The 24327-nt window shown below is 37.9% G+C and overlaps 3 protein-coding genes and 1 pseudogene across 3 annotated transcripts; 2 read left to right on the top strand and 2 right to left on the bottom strand.

Moving 5' to 3' along the window:
- Window positions 1-307: 307 nt before the first annotated feature.
- LOC113757217 lies at window positions 308-790 on the top strand. Its single transcript, XM_027300616.1, has 2 exons — window positions 308-593; window positions 657-790. Exons 1-2 carry the CDS (start codon window positions 308-310, stop codon window positions 788-790), a joined length of 420 nt encoding a protein of 139 aa, XP_027156417.1.
- Window positions 791-10538: 9748 nt separating this feature from the next.
- LOC113757208 (GDSL esterase/lipase At5g03980-like) lies at window positions 10539-12461 on the bottom strand. Its single transcript, XM_027300613.1, has 5 exons — window positions 12176-12461; window positions 11528-11734; window positions 11242-11402; window positions 10864-11140; window positions 10539-10747 (listed from the first exon to the last, which is right to left on the bottom strand). Exons 1-5 carry the CDS (start codon window positions 12459-12461, stop codon window positions 10539-10541), a joined length of 1140 nt encoding a protein of 379 aa, XP_027156414.1.
- A 4164-nt stretch (window positions 12462-16625) lies between these two features.
- On the bottom strand, window positions 16626-19753 carry LOC113763303 (annotated as a pseudogene).
- A 2039-nt stretch (window positions 19754-21792) lies between these two features.
- LOC113763304 (uncharacterized metal-dependent hydrolase HI_0454-like) lies at window positions 21793-22763 on the top strand. Its single transcript, XM_027307069.1, has one exon. It carries the CDS (start codon window positions 21813-21815, stop codon window positions 22683-22685), a length of 873 nt encoding a protein of 290 aa, XP_027162870.1. The 5' UTR covers window positions 21793-21812; the 3' UTR covers window positions 22686-22763.
- The last annotated feature ends 1564 nt before the right edge of the window (window positions 22764-24327 follow it).

Below are 24327 nucleotides of genomic sequence, written 5' to 3'. Positions count from 1 at the left end.
ACTAATGATTCGAAAGTAGTTACAGATTTTATCAGGTCTAATATTTTTGTGCGATTTGGAATGCCAAGAGCTATTGTCAGTGATAAGGGAACACACTTCTGCAACAAAATCATAGCTTTGCAAGTATGGTGTACTCCAAAGGGTCTCAACGTCGTACCACCCTCAGACCAATGGTCAAGCGGAGGTATCGAATCGGGAGATTAAGTCCATTTTGGAGAAAATGGTGTGACCGGATAGAAAGGACTGGAGTCAAAGGTTGGAAGATGCACTCTGGGCTTATCGGACGGCTTACAAGACCCCTATAGGGATGTCACCGTACAGACTAGTATTTGGGAAACCGTGTCACCTGCCAGTGGAGTTCGAGCACAAGGCTTTTTGGGCGATAAAGCAATGCAACATGAACTTAGAAGAGACCGGTGCCCAACGAAAGTTGAATTTACAAGAATTGGAGGAGATCCGGAACGAAACCTATGAAAATGCACTAATTTACAAGGAGAGGAGTCGGGTATTTCATGACCAACAAATCTCTAGAAAAACCTTTGAAGTTGGTCAGAAGGTCCTCCTGTACCAATCCAGGCTTAAGCTCTTCCCAGGTAAGCTATGTTCCCGTTGGATTGGACCTTTTATTGTTACTCACGTGTTTTCATATGGTGCAGTTGAAATCCAGAGTGTTAAGACAGACAACAAGTTTGTGGTGAATGGACACCGTCTCAAACATTATTACGAAAGTTTTTCAAGTGGAGAAGTGGAGACAATAAGTCTAGACGCACCACCGTGTCCTAATCAGTGACACTTTACCATGTCTAGCCAAAGACATTAAAGAAAGGCGCTTATTGGGAGGCAACCCAATTGTTGCTTTTAATTGTTTGTTTGATTTCGTGTGATAGTTTAAATATGTTTTCCTTGAATTTGAATGATTTCGGATTTCAATTTTCGTTTTGATGATTTGTAGGTGTCCTTCTGTCATGACGCGCCTGCGTCATGACGTATAGAGAGCTCATGATCAGAATCGTCAAAAGGGGTTCCTGCCCTAATGACGCGACCGTAGAGAGCTCATGATCAGAAGCGTCAGAAGGGGTTCCTTCCCTTATGACGCGCCCGCATCATAACGTATAGGAAACTCCCGATCAGAATCATCAGAAGGGGTTTCGATCCTCATGACGTGCCTGCGTCAAGTCCCATGAAGAGCTCATGGTCAGAGAGCTCTCTTGCTCTCATGACGTGCCCACGTCAAGCGACCTGAAGAGCTCCTTATCCCGTGCCTTCTTGACGTGCCGCGCCCCGTTCGCGGGAAAGGTAAGGATTCAAAAAAAAAAGAGATAAGTTATGTATTCATTTTCTATTATTTTCTAATTTTTAATTTCAAAAATAAGTTATGTAATAATAAGGTCTTGCAAATAAAAAAAAACAAAATTTTATTTTCACCGTAGCTTAAATTTCCAAAAAGAAAAAAAAAATTTCTTTTTTTTTCATTCTTTCCTTTTTCTTTCTTTTTCATTCTTTCTTTCTTCTGCTTTCTTTCTCTTTTCTTTCTTTCTTCTACTCTGTTCTTCTGCTGGTCCGCCGCTCCCTGCTAAACGCGCGCCTCCAACTTGGTGACCACCGCCCTTGCTGCCACCCGATCTCCTCCAAAGTCGCGGCCTCCTGCCCACGGCCACGTGCCACCAGCTCGCGCGCAACCCAGCTTCTCAGCCGCACGCGATAGCCAGCCACCCGCGCCGCCGCTGCTCTGCGCATCTCCCTCGCAACCCTGGTCTAGTATGCCGCCCCCGTGCGCGCCTCGCTTCACCCCACCACCGCAGACCCTTCTTGCGTTTCTCTCTCCCTCTCGGTCACTCGCGCGGCCGCGACTGACTGCGCACGCGTCGTACGCAGCAAGGCGACCGCCGCCGCGACTCTCCACTTGTGTGTCGCGAGCTGCTGTCCACCGTCTCTCTCTCTCCTTGCACCCCTACCGAGACGACCAGTTCTGCGCTGACGTTCCCCCTTGGCCGAGACCCAGAGGCCCTCGCGCGAGACCGCCGCCGCCCACCGCTCGACGCCTCTGCCGCACGCCGCCTCTCTCTCTTCCTCCGAATCTCTCTCTCTCTCTCCGCGCGGATAGCTCACCTCCACCCCAGCTCTACTTCATCGCCGCCCAACCCAGCGTCAACTGCACGCAGCTGCCCCTTTGTTAGCCGCCACCAGTTCCACCTTCTTCACCTATCGGTCAGTGGAGGTATTTGAAACTCATTTCCCAATTCCGCGTTCGTACTTGGTATAGTTGGGGTTTTCATTACTGTGGGTCAGCTGTTGCAATTGTTTCCTCGACTCTGTGGGTATTTTGACTTCACTGGGTTTAATCTACTCTATGGGCTAACTGATTGGAAGCTGAAAGCTTGGGATTAAGTTGTTATTGTTGGCTTCTGCACTATTCTTGCTTAGATTGTTGACTCCTTGGGGCTCTTGCTACGGGTGCACTGCTGGGGACATTTGTTCAATTTTTGAGGTGGAATTGTTTAGTTTTTGGGTGGGGTGGATTTTACAATTGTCTGTGATAATTGGAAGGCAACTCGGCCAGGGTAGTGATTGGTGAAATTCTGGTTGAGTTAATTCAGCAATTGACTTCCTTGTTGGCATTAGTAGTGTTTTATCGACCTCTTGATAACATCCTGGTTGCTGTGTTCAATTTCTGAATTGGAGGGACTCTATCTGTGTTTTTGCTCTATTCAATTGTGCCAGTTGCTGCCCCAATTGACTCACTGTTGGGCACTGGGTATTCATATTTGTTGGTGGTTGAGTGCATATTCAGGGACTACTGCTTTGCTATTGCCCTGCTCGTGCTACTTGCTTTGTGTGCTAGCAACTCTATATTTGGGTTCTTGTTGGTTTGCGTTTATTGTTAGACGAAATGGTGAGACCAACATCATCCTCTAGGTCTAGGGCCTCTCAGTCTCAACCCCCTCCACAGGCCTCCATTCCTGTGAATACACCTACCAACCTACCCTCCTCTTTTAGTGTTCAAACCCACTTGGGTAGGGGTAGGGGTGCTCAGGTAGATACCCCAGCTCACTTTGGGGGGCACTTGACCTTCACCAGACCCGCCGATCAGCAGAGATACGTTAAGGTCTGTGAGAGGCGTATCATATCCTGTAAATCTTGTGATAAACTCTCTCTGACTGCCCTCGGTATACGGGAGGAGGTTGATCAGATGTTCACCGCCATTGGGTGGCGCCCGTATTTTGATATTTCTTGCCCTGCTTTTGTTGAGCTGATTCGGGAGTTTTACTCCACCTTTGAGTTCGAGTTGCCTACGAGATACACCGTTGAAATACCGAATGTCATTCATTTCCGTCTAATGGGTCGGGAGTTCAACTTCTCCATTACCCAGTTCAATCTGGCATTTGGATTTATTACTAGAGAGTATGCTGAGACTAGGGAGTATGCGGAGAGTGCCTGTGATTACATAGAGCCATTTCTCTCCCGCTACCATGATGTGTGGGAGGACATGTCCGTCGATCGGCACCGCTACGACCCTTCTAGGTCTAGGAGCTCCTTTCTTAAGGATCCTAGTGCCCGATATGTTCAGCGATTCTTAGCCTACAGCTACTCGGGGCGCAAGGACAGCTCCGGTATACTCTCTCGACCTGAGTTTTTCTTCATCTGGAGTATGAAGAACAATATCAAGGTCAACTTGGGGTATTGGTTGGCGGCATAGTTCAAGACTGTTTTGACCAAAAAGAACAAACCTCTGATCCTTGGGTCCTACATCACCCACTTGGCGACCCAGTTGGGAGTTCTTAATCTGGATGACCACGACCTACATTTGGCATTTGAGATGAAGCGCCTGGACGTGGACTACTTAGAGAAAATGGGAGTCGTCGAGCGCCTGCCCAAAATATTCCACCAGTTTACCCCTCCGGGACCAGTTCGAGCATCGGGTATGCAGCCTTCGACACAGGCGGGACCCTCTTCATTCCCTGGGTCGGGCGAGGACACTGCTAGACCGTCTACCTCCGCCCCACCACCTCCACCACCTAGGGCTCCTGAATGGTAACAACTCCGGGAGCAGGTTCAGAGTTTGAAGGCTCGGATGCTCAACATCGACCTCAATGTAGCCGGCATAGCGCAGAATTTGGCGCAATTTTTGCATCATGCGGGTTTTCCTCCTCCATTTCGGCCTCGCCCACCACTTTGACCCGACTTCAGGGAAGTTTGCTGCTCTTTCTCCCACTTTTGATGTTTATTTGTCACATTGAGGACAATGTGTCCTATAGGTGTGGGGGGGTCTAATGGGGTGCTAGTGTTTTTAGTTTTAGTAGTTTTTAGTTTTTAGTTTTATTTCTAGTTCATCATTTGTCTATCTGTCGCTCATTTTCCTTCTTTCTTTTTGGTGCTTATCTCTCATGTGAACACCTGGACTTGATGTTGGGATGTTGATTCTAACTCTACTTTTGCCAAGTTTTTAAAATAAAAGTGTATCGAGTTAATGTGGTTGAGTCCAAAACATCTCCTTGGTGAATATCGGACTACTTGACTCTTTTGATCTCTTTGTTAACTTTTCTAGGCATAGGGAATGACTGTTGGCGTTTTAATGTGAATTGGTCCAATATTGACTCTAGCTCTCCATGTTTGGCAATAATGAGGCGAGCTGCTCCTATTTTTTTATTTTTGGCAATAATGAGGCGAGCTGCTCCTATTTTTTTATTTTTAGTGTTGTTTTGCGTTTTTGCATTGTTTGGCTGTGAATAAGTTTGATTGTACTCCACTATTAGTTACTACTGAGTAACCGGGGATCTGCACCTAAAAGTGTCGATTCTCGCGTCAAAAGGTAGTACTTTCTATGAGTACGTGGTCGGATAGCAATAGGAGCTGAGTAACCGGGCTCCTTCATCTAAAAATATTGGAGTTCGCGTCAAAAGGCTCTAATGACTAGAGACTAAGTCTTTTTGTGTTGTTATTTTTATAAAAGGAAAAAAAGGGGGAAAAAGAATGGAAAAAAAAAGAATGGAAAAAAAAGGAAAAAAAAAAGGAAAAAAAAGAGAAAAAGAATAAATAATAGAAATGTGATAAAAAAAAAGAAGAAAAATAGTGCAGGTTGTGTTAGTGTGTTAGAGGTCAGCTTGCCGATTTATGGACCTAATATGGAGACTTTGGTTAATATTTGGGTTGTTTGCTGATAAATGTTATGCGCCATTCCTTTTTCTTAGATTAGCTAATTTGGAAATTGAAGGAATTTGTGGTTTAGAGGCTAACTGGGGGGATGCTTCTCGGATTTTAATCACTAGTGCTCGACATATGGTTTTTCTTGATATCTTGGCAGTTTGGTAGATAGAGCAATGACCATTATCAAATTTTGGTGTCTGTGTGCTTTTCTTATGCTTGAGGGCAAGCATGGTTTAGGTGTGGGGGGAATTGATAGGTTGCAATTTCACTTTTTATTTTATTATTAATTTCTCCTATTACCTGACTTGATGTGGATTAATTGCTGGATTCTACTCACTTTTCGTAATTTGTATTTATTTCAGGGAGTAGATCAAAAATACCACAATCACTGCTACTTTGACAGTCATCGGGAAAGAAATAAATTAGAAGGCTTGCAAGGGCACTTTTGGAAAAAGGGACACAAGCCCTTTTCGGTCATTGGACCGACGTCTTGTTTTCCCTGGGAGCCGCCGCACAGTGCAAGGAGGAGACTATCAGATACAAAATGGAAGATTGCAGATGATAAGAGCTCTCTGATTATTTTTGAGTTTTTCGTCTTTTAGCTTAGGGGTGGACTTTTCTTTCTTGGCTTGTTCCCACGCATGTCAGGAGATTGGAGGCTAGCTTCTGTTGACTTTTCCATGGAGAGCTTTGGGATATATTGAGCTCACGTATGTCATGAACAAAAGAAAAGACTTGAATTATGCTCTGTAGTATTTTTTATTTAGCTTTTAGCTTTTCGTCTTTAGTGGGTTTGCTTTCCCTCGCATGTCAGGGACGATTTGGAACATTGAATTCTTCTCTGTAGCTTCATTATCCTCCATCGCGCAAACGAATTGCATTTTCCCAATCTCTGTGATAATGGCCGCGACTCTTGCTGCAATCTTCCATGGGTTTTGCTCGTTAAATATGAACTAATTTCTTCACTCTAGTCAAGGAACGACGGAGGCTTTGGTTCACCTAAAAATGTGAGATCGATTTAATTTTATCTTTTTCTTTTATTTATTAGTATTCGCATATCCCTTTATTGCAGTATTTATGATTGTTTAATTAATTGATTGTCTTGGATCCGGATGATTAGTTAGTCTGACAATCTATTGTCAATTAGGGCATTAAATCCGTAATTATTTAATTGCTTTGAATTAGTGACAACTGGCATGATTAGATTTGTGTCAGGGGGATACGTGGGCTAATCTGAAATAACCGTGGTAGTGCGTTATTTGGTTAGAAGAAGGCTCCTCTAATACGAAAGGCAATTGGGGAATTAAATCTTACGGGCGTACCTAGGATTGTTCTCCAATTAGAGCAGTGATTAACGGGCGTACCTTGATCACCGACACAGTAAGGAGGGGTTGACTGTCATCGCTTGGTTGGCAGTTATAACCTATTTATTGATAAATAATTGAAATTGCTTGTGTATCGATGATCAATTAGGTGAACCATTGCTGCAATTATTCCTTGGCTAGATCTTTAATTGCTATTATCTTGATTTTAGTGAATTGCTATTTGACTTTTAGTTGCCTACTTTATTTTATTTTTAATTGTTTTCGTGTTTTAATTGATTTAGGCCTTTAATTATTGTTACTCTGAGTTCAGTGAATTGTTGTTTAATTTCTAGTTAGTTATTTATTTTTTTATTTTCTTATTTACATTTATTTGATTGTCGTCGTTCCTACAAAATCACCCCCTGTGTTACTTTGGATTTCTTAAGAGACAAATATACCCAATCCCTGAGGATACGACTCTACTTGCCCTGTTTACAAATTTATAGTTATTTGTGAAAAAAAACCATCCCATTCGGATATATCGGATCAAGCAAACTCTTCGGGAACATGGTGAATCAAGTAACCCATTGCACACCTAGAGTCCCTACTCCAGTACTTGGAATTGGGTTTTGATCATTTTAACTGGCAATTAGGTTTGATTTTATTATTGTACAGGCTTCGACAACCTGCCAATCCATCTACTCATGTATGTTATTTTAGTCCTCAACCTTCCAGACCCAAGCTAATAATTTTTCCAATTCTAAGGCCATTCCATCTTGGGGTGGCAATTTCCGACACGACCCGAAAACACGACACGAACTTAACACGAAATTAATGGGTTTGGGTTGAGGTTTCGAGAGTTCGGGTCAGAATCGGGTCGAACCCGATGAACCCGAAAAGAAAACAGGTCTATTTCGGGTCAACTTGTGGGTAACCTGATATGACCCGATAAGACCTGTTTACGAATTAAAAATAATTTAATAAACATAAAAATAATTTATCTAACTAAACTAAGTTATTCTTTTTTTTAAAGGCATTAATTACTTAATCCTAAATGAATTTATTTAACTTGTGTGAAGTTGAAATTATTATATTTGGACAAATAATATATTATATTATTTTTTACTTATATACTGTTTTAATTTATTTTATATTTGGTTTGGGATAAAACACTTTTATGGTGTTTAATTTATTTTAGATTTGGTTTGGAATTATTTATTTAAATTTTTATTACTTGATTATGTAATTAATTTTGTGAGAAATTGATTTTATTAGAAATTACAGTGATAAATTAATAAATTAAAATTAAGTTTCGGGTCATTTCGGGTCGACCCGCCAACCCGAAATTTTCGGGTTCGTGTCAGGTATCCTGACCCGTTTCGGATTGGCGGGTCAGGTTCGAGTCAGCGGGTTTTCTGTTATACCCGGGTCTCAACCCAACCCGCCAACCCGAACTCGACCCGATTGCCACCCCTAATTCCATCGTGTCTGCTAACTTTTTGTGGAAGCGTGATGGGCTTTCTTCAGATGTGGGTACTGAACTTTGGAGAATTTGGCTGGTTGAGGTTTGAAGAAAATGGGAAAGAAAGACTGTTTGTTATTTTGATAGATACTCGTGGGAGTCTGAAGAGAGTCCCAAGTAGACATATATTTTAAATGGATATTATTGGGTATATTTTCAATAATGTTCAATCGCATATTTTTATAGCCATCCCGCCCGAATTAAATATGGGTATGGGAACCCATTCGATCTTGGGTATTTTTGCCTCCTCTACCTCAAGTGTTGTCTTCAATTTTAATAATTTTTTCCGTTGGTGCCATAGGATAACAATTTTTTCTGCACGAAAGACTATCAATTTTGGAAGAACAAGCCAAAGCTTATTTAAAATTTAAAATTGGCTTCAATTTTCTTCAAACCAGGGAAAGTAATTAGGAAAAATTAGGGCACCATTTGACGGGGAAAACTACCCAAATCTCATTGGAGAAAAAAGGATTTGGAGGACTTAGGTTCTGCAGTGAGTTGAATAAGTGCGTATTGAAATTCATCCATCAATTTAACTTTTGGAATTATATCATCATGGAATCACTAACTTCTTAACTATTGAATTCCAAATTATTTGCTCAAAAATCAAAATCAAAATAGCAGAAAAGAAATTCAAATTTCTTAATTCAATTTAAGAGCCAAATTTATCGTTTAAGCATAGTGCAGAAATATTTCCTACGAGTGCAATTCAAAAAAACATGAAGAACGGCTATTCAGACACCTTAACCATGTTGAGCCCAATTCAAAAAGTTGAATTCAAACGACAGCCCAATCTCTAGTCTTGCCAATGCTTTTTTTTTTTTTTTTAAACGACAACTATCTAATCTACTCCTATTCTATGGAAGAGAGGGAGCTTAAAGAGACTTGTAGAAGAATTGGAGGGTGAATCATCTGACTAGACAAGTGCACTGCTGCACCATCTGAATTTTTTTAAGAACAAAAAACCATATGTTTCATGTGCGATGTGATGTACTAGATCCTGACCTAGTGGACGGAGAGTTTCAAACTGGCCATTGAACCAAGGTCCAATCGTTTCTGGTCTGACCAATGCAAGCGAAAAAACTCCCGACTCCTGTATCTTGAGCATTTGTTCTCAATTGGTCACCATGTCTAGGAGATGCATGCTGAGCTTGAAATCAGAGCATGTCAAAGTTGCAATCGAGTACTAAGACAGCTACACCTTCGATCTTCCCAAGGCTTTCCAAGTATCAGAGATTGACATGCTGCCATGAAAGAAGACCTGAGTGCCACTGAGCATGTCAACGTTGCATGTGTGTGGTTTTATTACAAGTCATGAACAGGCAATCTCGTACTCCTACTATTCTACTTTAGATCCTCGGCCCCCAATTCAGAGCCTCAGCTCGTCCTCGTGCTGGAAATGTTATCATGCGTATTAGTTGCAGCAAGCAACAAGTCAGGGTGAACTATTTTATGGAATGTCATAGTTTAATCTTACCTCATCCAAAATATTAAATTATCTTAGCAGAATGCCAATTATATGCCTCGCTAAAAATGACGAAAAAAATATTAAATTATATTATTCAAGCTTTATTTAATTTGATGGATGCTGATTGATCTCAAACTTGAGCATAAGTCTGGATTCAATCTCATATAAGTAAATGGAATGACAAGCACTTTTTAGCCAAATCAAGCTCAAGGATCAGCCGTTGACAGACAATACAAATCATTCCACAATATAATTAGTACGGTTTGGTCCTTTTTTCCTACTTAGTCTTGCTATGATATACCGATTGGCCAAATTCAGGAATGGTTGTACTTTTGAGACACAATATTGATCCAATAAGTCAAAACAGAATGCAGGCATTACCTATTTATCTGGATTGCACTTGCAGGGCACAAAGTATATTTTTGCATTGTATATTCTGCCAAAAACAGATTAGGAAAAAAGTTGATTCACGTATTTCGGTTTATGGCACGATGACGCCCATTAATGCTCGTTAACGAACTATACAAAAACTACAACAGCGTAAAATGGAATATCTGCTACTTCTGTTACATGTACATAGCAGATCTGATGCATCGCTTCCTGCTGGACATCACTACTACATTCCCGAGCTTTGTGTTTGATTCAAGAGTTGAGGACACCTGATTGCAGATTGGGTTTTTTGAGTTTATTAGGCGGTTATGTAGAAAGTTTGGTTTGTTATTAAATACGCAGTGCGGCCCTGACCTTGATAATCAGCTTATTGGCGCGTTTGTTTCAGTATTGACATTTGATACATAAAATTTGTGGGTTTGATTCTTTTGCTCCTTAAGTTAGACGCCTTGATGCTTGGATTGGTAGCAGTTTACAGAGCTTTTCGCCAAGAACTAGATAAAATTATCATAATCTTGAACCCAGTATTATAAAAACTGAAAAAGTTTCATATAAAAGTAAGTGGTCAAACAGTTGGTGATGAAATTAGTCACACAAGAGCTTCCCATTAACTAAAACTAAACTAAGCTACTGGACTGAAAAAGCAAACTGGGACTCGAGTCCTACTACTGTAGGAGCTTGAAGAAGAAGATAAAGTTGATAGAATTGTTCAATGATGGCAACGCAATTTCCAGAAAAGATCAGCTTGCAACCAATCCACTATCATGCGGTAAGCCTCCTGTGTTAAATGAATTCCATCCCAGCTGACGTATCTATCGGGATCACGGCAAGCCTTAACACCTGGAAATCCACACATTCGCGTCTCATTGAAGTTGTACAGCCCTCCAACTCCACAACAAGCTTTTTGTAGCTCAAAACCTAATAAGACAAACAAATTAGATGACCAGATGTGGATGCTTCAGATACCCCTTCCTCCTACCGGAAATAATTGATTTCTTTTAAGAATTCAAACTGGTAAATACTAACTAACATACCTTCAGTTTCACCTAGATTGAGAAGCTGTTCATATGCAGCGTAGTAGTCTCCATAGACGATTGTTACATACGGGTACTTCTCTTGCAGCTCGGCAATCGCCTTCTTCAGGTGATCATTGTGGAAAGTTGCAAAACTGTTCAATAGCCATATGCAATGATTCTCATCGAACTCGTCTGCTTCGCTTTCCAGCCCAAACTTTGTAAGATAAATTGGCAGACATCCCATTGGAAAGTTCCCAGGAACCACTATTGTCCTTGCTCCAAAACTAATCACTTTCTGAAATACAGCATTGAAAGAAAAGGACAAGCAATTAGAAGCAAGAGAATTAAAAGCAGCAAGAGTGCTAACAAGAAGGGGAGGGGCCGGCAAAAGCTAACCTCAACAGCATGCTTAATTTTGGCGACAACTAGAGGTACCAACTCTAGAATTCTAAGCGTATCTCTAGCCTCATCCAAGTACTGAAGGTATGCATAATTATAATCGTTGCCTCCGATTTCACCGACCATAAATAGAGCGTTTTGAAGCTTCCTTTCACAATCTGTTAAACAAAAAGAAAAGGGATAAAATTCAGTGTCATGCCAAAAAAAAAAAAAGTTAATAGCAGTTGAGAAAAGTTGAATGGCTGTCACGATCGAATGCATGACACATAAAATTTGAATCTACCGTTGTGACAAAATTTGTGAAAGTGATCTTTCATCCACTGAAGCTGTACGTCAAGAGAACTGTTGGTCACTGGATTTCTAACATGATGATGAGCGAGAACAGCTGATGATAGTGCCGTAGCACCGGCTACTGCAAAATTTGCTCCATGCTCAAAATTTGCCTTTGTATCCTTGATCGGATTCAGGAGAGGTAGACCCAGCGCCTGGGCTGTGTTAAAACAACGATCAAAATATTCAGTTAGCGGATGTGATTATGATAGCCTACATAAACAAAAATAACTAAATAAACATGGCATCTACCAGACGATGATAGTTCGAATTTTTTCCATCATGCATGCAACTCATTGGCATCTACGTCCTCCACGCAAATTATTTATAACAAAAACAAAAGAAGAAGAAAGAAAGAAAGAAATTCTTTGCCAGATTTTGTCGCGGAAAAGACAATCAGATATGGAGTGAGTTGATAAAAAGCAAAGCTCTATATCAAGTGTTCAAAAGAAGAATAAACCATACGAAGAAAAAATTAAAATAGCCTGAATTGTGACACACACACAAATAAAAAAATAGCTATTGCAAGTTGGTTGGCAATACTATGAAGAATTAACAGCGGGAGAGGGAGATCAAAAGAATCTTATATATATATATTTACCAAAGTAGTCAATCATGAGAAGTCCATCAGAGCAACGGCCGGTGGCTTTGTGGTGGGAGAAGGTCTGACCGTAGGGGTTTCTGGCGAAAGGTAAAGCGGCTCCAAGTGGAGATTCCCTGATCAAATTCCCAGTGTCTGATATGGAGTCCCCAAGTTGGTACACTTGATCAAAACGGCAGGCACTCAGGAGAGGACTAGCATCGGCGGATGGTGAAGGAGAAGGAAGCAGCAAAGCAGATGCAATAACAAAGAAAATAGCACCAATACTCGTGCCCTTGACACCCATTATTGCTCAGACAACAACCAAAAGTTTAACTATGTAATATTACTGCGTGGTACTATCAAGGTTGCTTGCTATGTGATTATATAGGATTGAGAAAGTGTTATAAACCTGTTGGAACTTGGATCAACAATTCGAATCCTAACTGGATTTGTTCTGCAGATGTCAAACCAAAACAAAATACAACCAAAGTAGCACTATACAAAAATACAATAAGCAGTTTCCTAGACGGAATTGACTTGTTTTTAGATTAAGGTCTCTGATCCTGCTTTTGTTGATCAACTTACAGATCTAGCACCAATTCTACTAGGATTCAAGTATAAGGTGCAATTCCACTAGGGATTGAAGTGCATAGAAGTTGTAATGAGACAAACACCTTTTCTTTACAAACTACACTACATTTTATTCCAGACCACCTGTAATTCAAGTTTGACTAACATAATACTATATGATTTTATTATTTTCCAGCTCAACATGTTGTAATTACTAAAAAAAATGCCGCTCCCCCCCCCCCTCCCCCTTAAATTTTTAATTCTTCAGGTGAAAATGGATGTACATTTTGACCCAGATGCTCTTGATCCTGACGACGAGTACACATTTTATCTATTCTAATTGGATGGTGAAGTAAATCTAAAAAATAAACGAGTTCAATGTTGGTTCATTCTGGTAAAGAGAGAATGGAATATTGGCTCAAAGATTGGTTAAATAATATAGTTTTGTACCGCTGCTGATCAAATTGCAAATTCAACTGCGTATTAGTAGGGGTGAGCAAATTCGGTATATACCGAATTCATAACCGAATTCAAATTCAATTTGATAATTTAAAATCAGATATTTGGTAATTTGGTACAAATTCGATACGTACCGAATTCCCCGAATTCTAATATGGTATGAAATAGGTAATGGGATTATGAATTTGGTAATAACCGATTTCACATTCAAATTCAGTAAAATGAAATAGGGTACCGCATTATCATATTCGAATACCAAATTAGTTTATCAAATTTTATAATATATAGATAAATGCTATTTAGTATTAGTATATACTACTAATATATTATTATATTATATAGGTAAACGCTATTAATAATAGTTAGTACATGGTATTATCATGTACCTATAATAATAATAATATATAATAATGCACAACATATTTTAGTATTTGTTAATTGTTATATGACTATAATAATACAAATATATAGTAATACATAACAATATAACATAACTATAATACTTATTATTTTATACATGAGTAACATGACTAGAATTAGATAATAATTAATACATATATGTATAATACTAAATATTAAACAATAAATATAATTAGTAATTAGAGTTTAGATATTGGTAATTTGATACATCATTCATGTTTGAATTATTGAATATTTGAATGCGTAACCTGTAACTTGCAAGTATTAGTATGCTCTAAATTTACATTACATATTTAACATAAAAATTCAAATTCTCTATTCACTAATCTTAAGACTTTAAGTATAGACAAGACAACTAAGCAGTGTAAGTGAATGCATATGAATTGCGAATCAATGTATTAGTGTATTGACTTTCACAATAACATATGTAAGTAAATAAGTTTTATTTTGATTTGAAATAAATTATAAGTTTGTAACTAATATAACTTATCACTAATCATTGTAGTTTGTAAGTTTGTAACTAATATTACTTATTATTAATCATTGCAAATTATAAATTCATAAATTATCACTAATCATTGTACAGTCTAAGGTTTATTCTAGTTTAAATTAATCACTTTTTATGTGTTCCTTAAATCATAGACTAAGGATTCTAGGTATAAGTGATCAAATAAATGCCAATTAAACCACAAAATGATTAGAACATAAGTAATGTGTTAAATTATGAATAAATTTAGGGATCAAATCAGTAATAATTTTTAAATCATTGAGGAGCATAATGAATGTATTATAATTTAGGAGCCCCAATTTGTAAATTAAAAATTACACAATCACTTCCTTCAGGACCATAACAGGGTTATCTCATCAGTTTTTTTTTTTATATATATAAATGAATTCGGTTAACCGAATTCATTACCATTTCCGAATTCGAAATCGGTTGCGAAATGAATTCGGTTATAGCCAATTCGAAATTAAAAGCGATTTAGATTTTTATAAGTCAAATAATCAAATTAACCGAATTCAACTAACCGAATTACTGAATTTGTACCGTTTGCTCACCTCTACGTATTAGAGACTTTGAGAACTTAAAGATCAAATTGTAAAATATAAAACGCCTCCGGCTCCAGATGTGGCGCTTCTTTTGTTCTGGACTTCATAGTCTCTGTGCATTGGAATAATTTTCTCGAAGATGTTAATGAAATTAGTACGCTAAGCCCAGGGTCGCATAAACGTTGACTCATTTTCAAGCGACTTGCATGAGGGACTGGATTCAGGAGATTATTAAACACAATACAAGTGTTATAAGAAAACAAGGGCCACCAAGCATAACCAATAGGGCCGAAAAACTAAAGTTGTTTCGTAAAGGATCAAACTCAAAAAGGCATTATTGCCTGGAGCTCAATTCCAGTAAGTACAAGCAATTTTATGTAGTAGTCAGTTGTTTCATCGATTATTTTTTCACGATTTATTTTCACCTCTGTTGTATTTGTTTGTAAAGTGAGTGCATTCATTGGTTTTGTAATGTGATAATATAGGGGTAAATTACTGTTTATCCCCTATAGTTTGTTATATTATACATGACCACTTTAATGTTTAAAAAATCTACATAATCTTTTTTTTAGTTTCATGAAAAGTTGAAAATGGAAGAAAAATAACTCCGGCTATGGCAATTGACATAGACGAACTCTAGAACCATGTCTACTAGATTATGGTGTCCACTAAATTCCCTGTTGTTGTTGCGTATATATACACATAATTTTGCTGCGATTTATATAAAATGGTTCCCCCCCCCCCCCGGCTATCTTTAATATTTAATTAAGAGTGATACTGAAATTTCAATCAATAACATTACAGAGGCAACTTTCCATCAAATTTTCACTTTAATTATAGAAAAAGAGGAAGATTGTGTGGATATTTTGGCATGTTAAGAAATTAAAAGAATCATGTGACAATAGATAACACAATATGGAGGTACGAAACTAATGGGCCTTAATTGTTAATGGGAAATTTTATTTAAATTTGTGTCAATGAATCAAATGAGCATTTTTTTTACTATTCTTGTGGAGCTTGACAACTCTTTTGTTGAAGACCTTTAGAAAATATGGCTTACTTATAATCACTTTGTTATTGTAGTGATTTTGAGATTAATTATTCCTAGAATGTTTTAATGAGGGATTAAAGCTTCAAGGCTTTTTAACAATGATGATAATTGTAGGGTCTTGCTTAAGTCGCCTAATTCGGCGAGCCTTGCTGTGACAAGTGATAACATATCATCGTTTTGGCATTTTTTGTGAGAAGGAAAAAGAGAAACAAAAAATGTTAAGAGTTTTGATGGGCATTTTGGGGTTTTTCTCATAATTTTGTGCTGACATCATCCCAAATTAGAAGGTCAGCAGGGGTGTTTTTTTTTTTTTCCCAAAATGACATCTTTGCCAATGCATTCTTGATTGAAAGAAATCTTCTTGTTGGAAGAACACTTTAGTCCAATAGTAAGACTGGAGGACATTCTGTGACGTGATGTAGATTTTTGAGAGTAAGATTGTAAATCGACTGAAAAAAGGCAAAGAGAAAACATGATAATATTAAGCAGAAATGTAAGTTCAAATGAACTGAATTTTGAACCAAAAGTAAAAGGGAACCACGCAAATGAGGGAACAAGTCTTGCTTCAAAATCTGCCCACTGCTGAGAATGGGGAAGTTTAGCTATCATTTCTCTTTGCAGTTCTGTTATTCACTACTTGACACTGCCAGTGCACCCTGGCGAAAGTACAAAGCACTTGATGTTAAACAGCATTAAAAGCACACACATTATCTGGTTTCAACATGGATTATAGAAAATCAAAGGGCTAAATACTTTCAACATGTTATGTGTCTCAACCAGATTTTCAGTTCTGTTTTGGTTATGCTAGAAAATCCAAAGACAGATTCATAAAGGAAATTGGAAGCATCAGCGTCGCTCCACGCTGCACTCGAAAAATTTCAAGATGATGCTGGCCGGATTAACCTAATCAATGCATGTATGCTTTTTCCTATACAAAGGAAGGAGGAGGCCTCCGTACCCTAGTAGCTTGTTCAAAGGCATAAGCAATTTCAATCAGCTTCGGCTCACTGCCCTTCAACCCTCCAAAACAGATCCCAAATGGCATGCCATCCTTTCCATAACCAGCTGGAACAGTTATTCCTGGAAAACCCCCAATTGCGAGAACAGCACAGCCACACGATCCTGGTGTTACCATTGCATCCAACTGATATTCTTGCATCATTTTCTCGAATCCATTTTTAGAAAGATTATCCAGCATCTCCGCTGCAGCCTTCTCTTGCTCCCCAAATCCTTCTGTTCCTTCGGCACTGATAAAAGTGTGCTGATCATGATCATTGAGCTTTTCCTAGTATACAAATGCGACACAGACTAATGTTTTACTCTTCTAACGAAGGCATGAAAAGAGCATTGCAGAGGCACAAAAGTTAAGAAGCTCATTTGACATAGTTGCATATGTGATGATATAACAACATAAAGTCATGTGGAATACCAATTCAGGGTTGTTCTCATTGAAGGCAATTATGTCAGCCAGTGAACTGACAGGAGAATCAATCAGCTCTTTCAGGTAAGCATTAATGGAAGTCTTGAATTCAGCCATCATTACCAATATTTCGCCACTGTGATTGGGTTCTAGAATGTCTCAACATCTGCTATTTTCAGATTATCCACTACCACTGCACCTTCCTGTCTTTAAAAGTTTCAAGAAGATTCAGTTGGCATTTACAGATATAGAAGCACAAGAAAACATCACAGCCAAGGTATAGAAATATGTCAACATTTCAAGCCGTTAGGGTCTTGTAGCCCTTTTAGTCTTCAGCTCACTTCCTCCTCTATAGACCATAGACATAAAATTAGGAATAGCTCTGCTAATTTTTAGTACAATAAAGGCTGTTGGTGGTTGTTTCTAACTGATCACTAGCCCTTTTTATGTTTAAACGGTCATGGTGCTCTTTTATTTGCATGTCATTTAGTTACGACTGCCTCCTTCATTTATCCCTACAGTAATAATAGCTGTATTAATTTCTAACCTTATTTTGTCAACATGATGCTTGAAGGATGCACTCTCAGCGGAATCATGTATCTTTTCCAGAAATGGATGTCTAACAATGCCTAATCTCTTTCCTCTTAAACCATCTCGTCTAAGAAATTGTTCATAACCTCCATTGGGAAAAAATTTAGAAGCTTCAATGGTCGCTGCATCTCTTGGATCATAACCTGCAATCACATCAAGCAGATAAACTGCATCTGACACGGTCCTGCATATCGGCCTGCATTGTAAAACCATATAAGAAGAGTGTTCTCAGTTAAAAGTAAGTGCGAGAGCTGTTCAACTCAGGCACATTTTAGAGTCTAGAACACATTTGGATTCATGATCACATAATCACAAAACAATCATCCTTTAGTGAAAAATTTGCAGATTTATGAAGCATTAGAAGCATGTGTTTACCCAACGGTGTCCCAGCGTGGTGCCATTGGTATGACACCTGCGCGACTGGTAAGCCCAACGGTTGGTTTGAAACCTACCACCGAGTTGTGATCCGCTGGACAGATGATGGAGCTGTGAGTCTCAGTTCCTAAAGAGACTGCCACCATATTTGCAGCTACAGATATTGCTGATCCACTGCTTGACCCACAAGGTGTTTCAGAGTGAACATAAGGATTCTGCATATTTTCAGGGAAAAAAAAAGGATTAACTGAATTTCACCATGTTATTAATAAAATCCAAAATCAGATTACAGAATTGATTGCATATTCGGGAGATAAATTAATGTCGACAAGTTAGAAAGATCCATATAGAGATTCTAAAGAGATGACAACAAATATAGCAGAGTAGGCGTCAAAGAAAATGAACCATCGCAAGGGAAATATTTGTGTAACCCCTTAGTTGAGCTGGAATCTTCACAACCTTGACTTTTGAACGTACTGTCCAGGTTGGATTCATGAGATCCCAATTTAGGCATGATACAAATCAAACTAGAATTCATGTGATCCCAATTTAGACACTAGATTAGCTGGAAATGCTCAAGAACACTAAAATCTCGTAGAGAATCTTTGGTCTGCTTGTCCCAGCATGGAACCATCCTAATGTTCATCCAACTAAACTAGCTACTACGCCATTTTCAATAATTCTTGAAAATAGTACATGCCCTGATTCTCTTTTCGCAAAACTCTTTGGCTAGTGCATACACAAAAACAAAAAGACAGTCTTGTACATTTTGGGATGATGAACTAAATCAAAGTATTATGTTCCTCACATTACCAATTTTAGGACTAAGACAAATTTTAACTCTCCGTTTGCCAAAAAAAATGTCAGACTTGTTAAACTTCCGATGTTTTTAAAATTAATAACCTTCTACAATTTACAGATCTTTACTTATCTATATAAGAGAACACCAGCAACAAACATTTTAATGTAAATATATTGAGACCCTTTACTCTTACACTAATATATTTTTTCATAAACTTTGAGTCGAAATCAAAGGTAACAATGCCTTTCAGGCAGAGCATCAACGAACATAAGTTAGTACAGGGCATGGAAAGGAATGCAAATCAAGGGAACCTATATAAAGGGGGAGATTTTGGTAAAAAAAGAAATGCTAGTATTCAGCATAAATGCGACTAGTACTTACCACTCCTTGGCCGGCTCTGGCACACCAACCATTAGGAACTCCACTTAGAGAACGAAATTTATACCATTCACTCATACTAGCTTTACCCAAAATGATAGCCCCTGCCTTCCTCAGCTTCTCCACCACTCCAGCATCCCTAGGAACTTTTGAGCCCATCAAAGCATAGGACCCTGCAGTTGTATTCATCTCATCTTTGGTCCCAAATACGTCTTTTAACAGCACTGGAATCCCATGCAAGTCTCCCAATGTCCCAAGAGATCCACCGCCATTTTTCTGCCTTTCTTGATCAGCCTTGTCTGCTAGCACCCTCGCATCAGGATTAACTTCAATCACACCTCGCAAAGTGGGATTGAGGGTGTCGATTTTCTGCAAGTAGAAATCGACTAGCTGCCTCGTTGTGAGCTTGTTTTCTGCATATGCTTGGTGGATTTCTTGGATGGTGGCTTCTTCTATTGTAAAGGAATTGCTGCTATCCATTGTTTTTTGCGTGCTTTTTCCACAGAAAAATTTTTCTTGATTGATACTGAATGGTGTGAAGAAAGGTGGTATCTAATGCGGATCTTGCTTTGATGTGTTGCTTTGGCAAAGGTTGAAGTCTTAAAAACTACACTTGAAGTACAACGATACAAAGAAAGTCAACCGATCCAGCACGGAAGGTACATTCGGGACATTACTGAGCGTGATTGGACAGTTGATTATTTGTGATACTCACTCATCCCAATTATTTAGTCATGTCTGGGAATTCAACTTTTTAAAAATAATGATTTGATTGTGATGTTTATACTTTTATTTTTAATTTTATCCTCATAAATTCAAATTTTAAATTTGAATGATAATATACGTATGATTAAAAAGAAGGATTATATTGAAAAGAGAAACTAAAAAGTGCTTTAACTTCTCCAATCTGAAAATTATTTTGGAATATACTAAAATGGAAAGTATGACACTTTCAATAGAACGAAAGGATAAAATTACTCAAGTAGTTAGAAAATGTGTTGATTATAAAGTAAATAAATTTTGTCAAATAATTTAATATTCAAACAAACTCGCTAGAACTTTCCTAGTAGAGATGTCCATGAACAAAAATTGGTTAGAGACTAAAAATTATATTTCAAGGATTGTTAGTCATATATATAAGGTCTTGGACTATCTTGTTCATTGTCAATTGATTATGAGATGAAAATTCAAGTATTTTATCGTGGTATCAGACACGCTTGTTTGTTACCTATTTTTTAGCATAAGTGTGAGGATTTGAATTAAAAATTTCTCATTTATATTTCCTCTCTCATATTGCTCAACCCATCCCCCTCCTCCTTATTTATTACCGTATTTATTGGTTCACCCGTGACTTAGTTCTTTCTCTACTAAGTTAAGCCTAGTTACTAAATGACTTGGTTCTTTTTCTTTTTTTTTTTAAACTAGGTTAAGCCATTTGGCAAGTGAAATGCGAGGGAAGTGTTAGGAGATTAAAAATATCCAAGTTTTTCTACTGGGTTATGTGATAAAAGTCCAAGTTTTTTATTAGATACCATAAATTGATGATACCTGTGTAATTTAAGATTGATCGAGTGTAAAACAATTTTGATATAGCAATACAATAATTAAATTTGGCTCCGGATTTTTACTTTGATAGACTGAATTGAGATTTTGGCTTTGTTGAAGGACTCTAATGGAATTAAGCTTTAATTTAAGGTTCCAAAAATTCTTCCTCGGAGTTTGCGGCGCAAGAAAGATGCTTTAATCGGAAATTACGAGGTTAAAGCTCGATTCTCCGAAGTTTGTAAGTTTCTTTTCTTCTTGGTATTTTTTTATTAATTATTTTTTCACTTGTTTGCATCCTGATCAATATGATTTACGTACTCACTAGAACAGACAGTGGCATGTGACCGACCCGATTAAATATACTAAGTGAATAATTAAATTACTTCTGGATTCAATCCCTCTAATTACAAAATACATATGGAAGATTTCTGACCCACGATTACAAATGAGACCCCACATGCATGAGGTTTTAATCTATGAATGCAAGGGGCTAATTTAGATTTTTTAAAAAATAATTTCAGGACAAGATATATATTATAAGTTTTTTTTTTTTGTTTTTTTGTGGGTATCTTAAATTTTTTTTTTTTTGAGTTTACATCAAGAGAAGGTGAAATAATGGAGAAATGCTGAGGATATTTGTAATTTGCTGCTGCTATGAAATCAAACTCTACATAAACGCCTCGGGGGAATGGGTTGGGTAATATAGGAAAAGGAAGTGTAAGTGAGAAGTTTCTGATTTGAAATCTTTTATATATACTAAAAACGTATAAACATTGAAGAATTATATTGGATAGTACCATAAAATGGATTACGAGAAGAAGAAAGGGGTAAAAAAAAACTCCACATAAACATTAGCTTCACAATAATTGGCTACAATCAATTAGCTATGAGGAGTTCGGCTGGTGCTTCCACTATTAGCCGTTGACCATTTCAATCTACCTACTAATCCACCAGCCAAAGATAGCTAGCATCAATAGGTCATCAACATAGAGGGATGAAATTGTTTGATGCTCATTGTCACCTCCAAGATCCAAGAATCCATAAAATCTCCCCTCAGATAATCAAAACAGCCCTTGATGCAGGAGTAGTCCATATTGCTGTCAATGGAGTTTCTGAAAAAGACTGGCAGTCGGTGAAAGAAATGAGTGGAGGCAATCTTTGTATTATTCCAAACTTTGGTCTCCATCCCTGGTTTATCCCTGACAGAACTCCCAATTGGCTGAACAATTTGAAGGAATTTCTCGAGTGGACCCCTGAAGCTGCAGTTGGAGAGATTGGATTGGACAAAGCACCATGGGCAAGTCATGTTGATTATGCAGATCAACTTGAAGTTTTTAGTCAGCAGCTTCAACTTGCCAAGGAACTCAATAGGCCAGCATCAATTCATTGTGTGGAAGCTTTTGATGATATGATTGAAATATTGAAATCTTTAGGGCCATTCCCTGCTGGTTTCTTGCTTCATTCTTACATGGGTTCTGCTGAATTAGTTCCTGAACTAGCTAATCTTGGTGCTTATTTTTCGATTTCCGGGCATCTTATGCCTGTGGAAGAAAGCAAGGCAAAGAAGATTCTGCAGGCAATTCCTCTTGAAAGAATTTTACTAGAAACTGATGCCCCAGATGCTTTACCAAAATCATTACATTCAGGTTGTTTGCCTATTGTTGCCAAGGAAGCTTCTATACTCCAAGATGAGGGAGGAGACAGATCAGAGTTGGCAATAGATACCCTAAATCATCCAGCCAACATTCATCATGTGCTTAACTATGTTGCATTTTTACTTGAGATGGACAAAGAAGAACTTGCTCAGATAAGCTATGAGAATGCAAGAAACATCTTCTCTTATGAAGGTTCAAAATTTTCTGCTTGAAGGTCACATTTGTGCTTTGATTACAACAGTTTGAAATCAGGAAGGATAGATTGTCATATCATATGGAATGTTACAACTTATCTGATGTATGAATCAAGTCTGCTTCTTTTTTTTTTTTTTTTTTTGTCAAAAAGTCTGCTTCTTAGTTCTGCAACAGATTATATATTATTCAATCATCCATATCCCTGTGTCGGGTCCCGTAAGAATTAGTCGGACCCCGTAAGGATTGACCCGGACACCCCTGTGTCGACAAAAAAAAATAAAAATCATCCATATCCTGTTCCTTCATCTGCCAGGCTCATTTGATGGGACATTTGGATCATAAAATACACATAAAAATTGAATTAAAATTAATAAAACAAAACTGTATCCAATTATCACTTCAAAGTTCACTTAAGTCATTTTGCTCATGGATGTGCTTGAGTTTTCATAAAAGAATGTTTGGAGTATGAGAATTACGGTGTATTTTTCCATAATTCATAGTCCTCTTGATTTCCCTTTCGTTGCTTACAGGATAGTGCTAATGGTCCAGATAGGACCACTTGAATGAACAAGACTAATCCAATTTTGTACACATTCTTCAAAGTACTGTACAGACAAAACTGAACATGTTTTTTTTAGGATATAGAAATAGCGAATGTACGAAAACGTGCACTGTAAAATCTAATATGAGTTGTCCATTTTGGAGGCCCATGCATTGGTGACTCATCCTCCACAAACGCAAGTATTCATGATCATGGAGTCCTAAGGTTTTGCTTTTGATTCTAGAAACAATCCAGAGTGGGAGATTCATTTTTGATGGGATGTGCTCATTTTAGTAATTCAAGTACTTGGTCTCAAACCTCGTACCTAGACTTCGGCTATCGACTTATGTCCACATATATCGATGATTTGGGCCCTCCAATTTTTCAATTTAGTCATTAAAATTACATGTCATTCTCATATAGTTTTGAAAAGGATCATGTCAAAATTTAGCTTCTTCAATGGAGTTAGTTAGTAGAAGGGCAAACTAAAAACATATTTTGAAGTTTTAACAACTAATGCGGATTGAGATAGATAAAGAGAACAAAAACAAAAGAATAAAAAGTTAAAACTAGTGTATATATAATCAGTATACAAAAGATTTATCCTTTTCTTATTTGGCTCAATTTTTTGTGTTAAAAACAAAAATAAAGGAAATGGATTGAAATGGTAAAACTTAGTAAAACTTTTTAATCACCAAAGCTGAAGAAAAATGGATAGAAAATGAATTAGATGCACCAAAAGGATTATTGGTAGTTTCCCTTTTGCTAGTATTTGTTTACATGGACAATGACAATCCTACAATTAGACAGGCAAACTACCAATATCACCTAGACACGATTTTGGGAGCACGTTGCCAACTTTCTGACCTGTCTTTTCACTTTAGTTTACCAAACATGGATGATTAGATTCCGTTGGCCTCAGGGTGAAATGGTCAAACGGAAAATTACTGTGTAAATATGGTGATTTGTATAGACCATTGCATTTAAAACCATGAGAAAAGTGCCAAAAATGTTTTTTTTTTTGGTACAATGTGGTTGGTATTACCTAGGGACGGAAACGGGGTGGGGTTGGGGTGGGGGACTCCTCCCCTATTCCCCGCCCCGATACCTACAAACTC

This window comes from Coffea eugenioides, chromosome 2, assembly GCF_003713205.1.
Source record: "Coffea eugenioides isolate CCC68of chromosome 2, Ceug_1.0, whole genome shotgun sequence".
Lineage (NCBI taxonomy): Eukaryota > Viridiplantae > Streptophyta > Magnoliopsida > Gentianales > Rubiaceae > Coffea > Coffea eugenioides.
The sequence above is the reverse complement of the archived record's forward strand: the minus strand, read 5'-3'. Positions and strand labels throughout refer to the sequence as shown.

Bases quoted from the DNA above. Each gene is read 5' to 3' on its own strand.
- LOC113757208 (XM_027300613.1), bottom strand. From the start codon at position 12,461: ATGGGTGTCAAGGGCACGAGTATTGGTGCTATTTTCTTTGTTATTGCA. The intron at 11,735-12,175 runs GTAAATATATAT...GTTTTAACACAG, and splicing joins TCTCATGATTGACTACTTTG to CCCAGGCGCTGGGTCTACCT. The intron at 11,403-11,527 runs GTAGATTCAAAT...TTTGTTTAACAG, and splicing joins TCACAAATTTTGTCACAACG to ATTGTGAAAGGAAGCTTCAA.
- LOC113757217 (XM_027300616.1), top strand. From the start codon at position 308: ATGTCACCGTACAGACTAGTATTTGGGAAACCGTGTCACCTGCCAGTG. The intron at 594-656 runs GTAAGCTATGTT...CATATGGTGCAG, and splicing joins CAGGCTTAAGCTCTTCCCAG to TTGAAATCCAGAGTGTTAAG.
- LOC113763304 (XM_027307069.1), top strand. From the start codon at position 21,813: ATGAAATTGTTTGATGCTCATTGTCACCTCCAAGATCCAAGAATCCAT.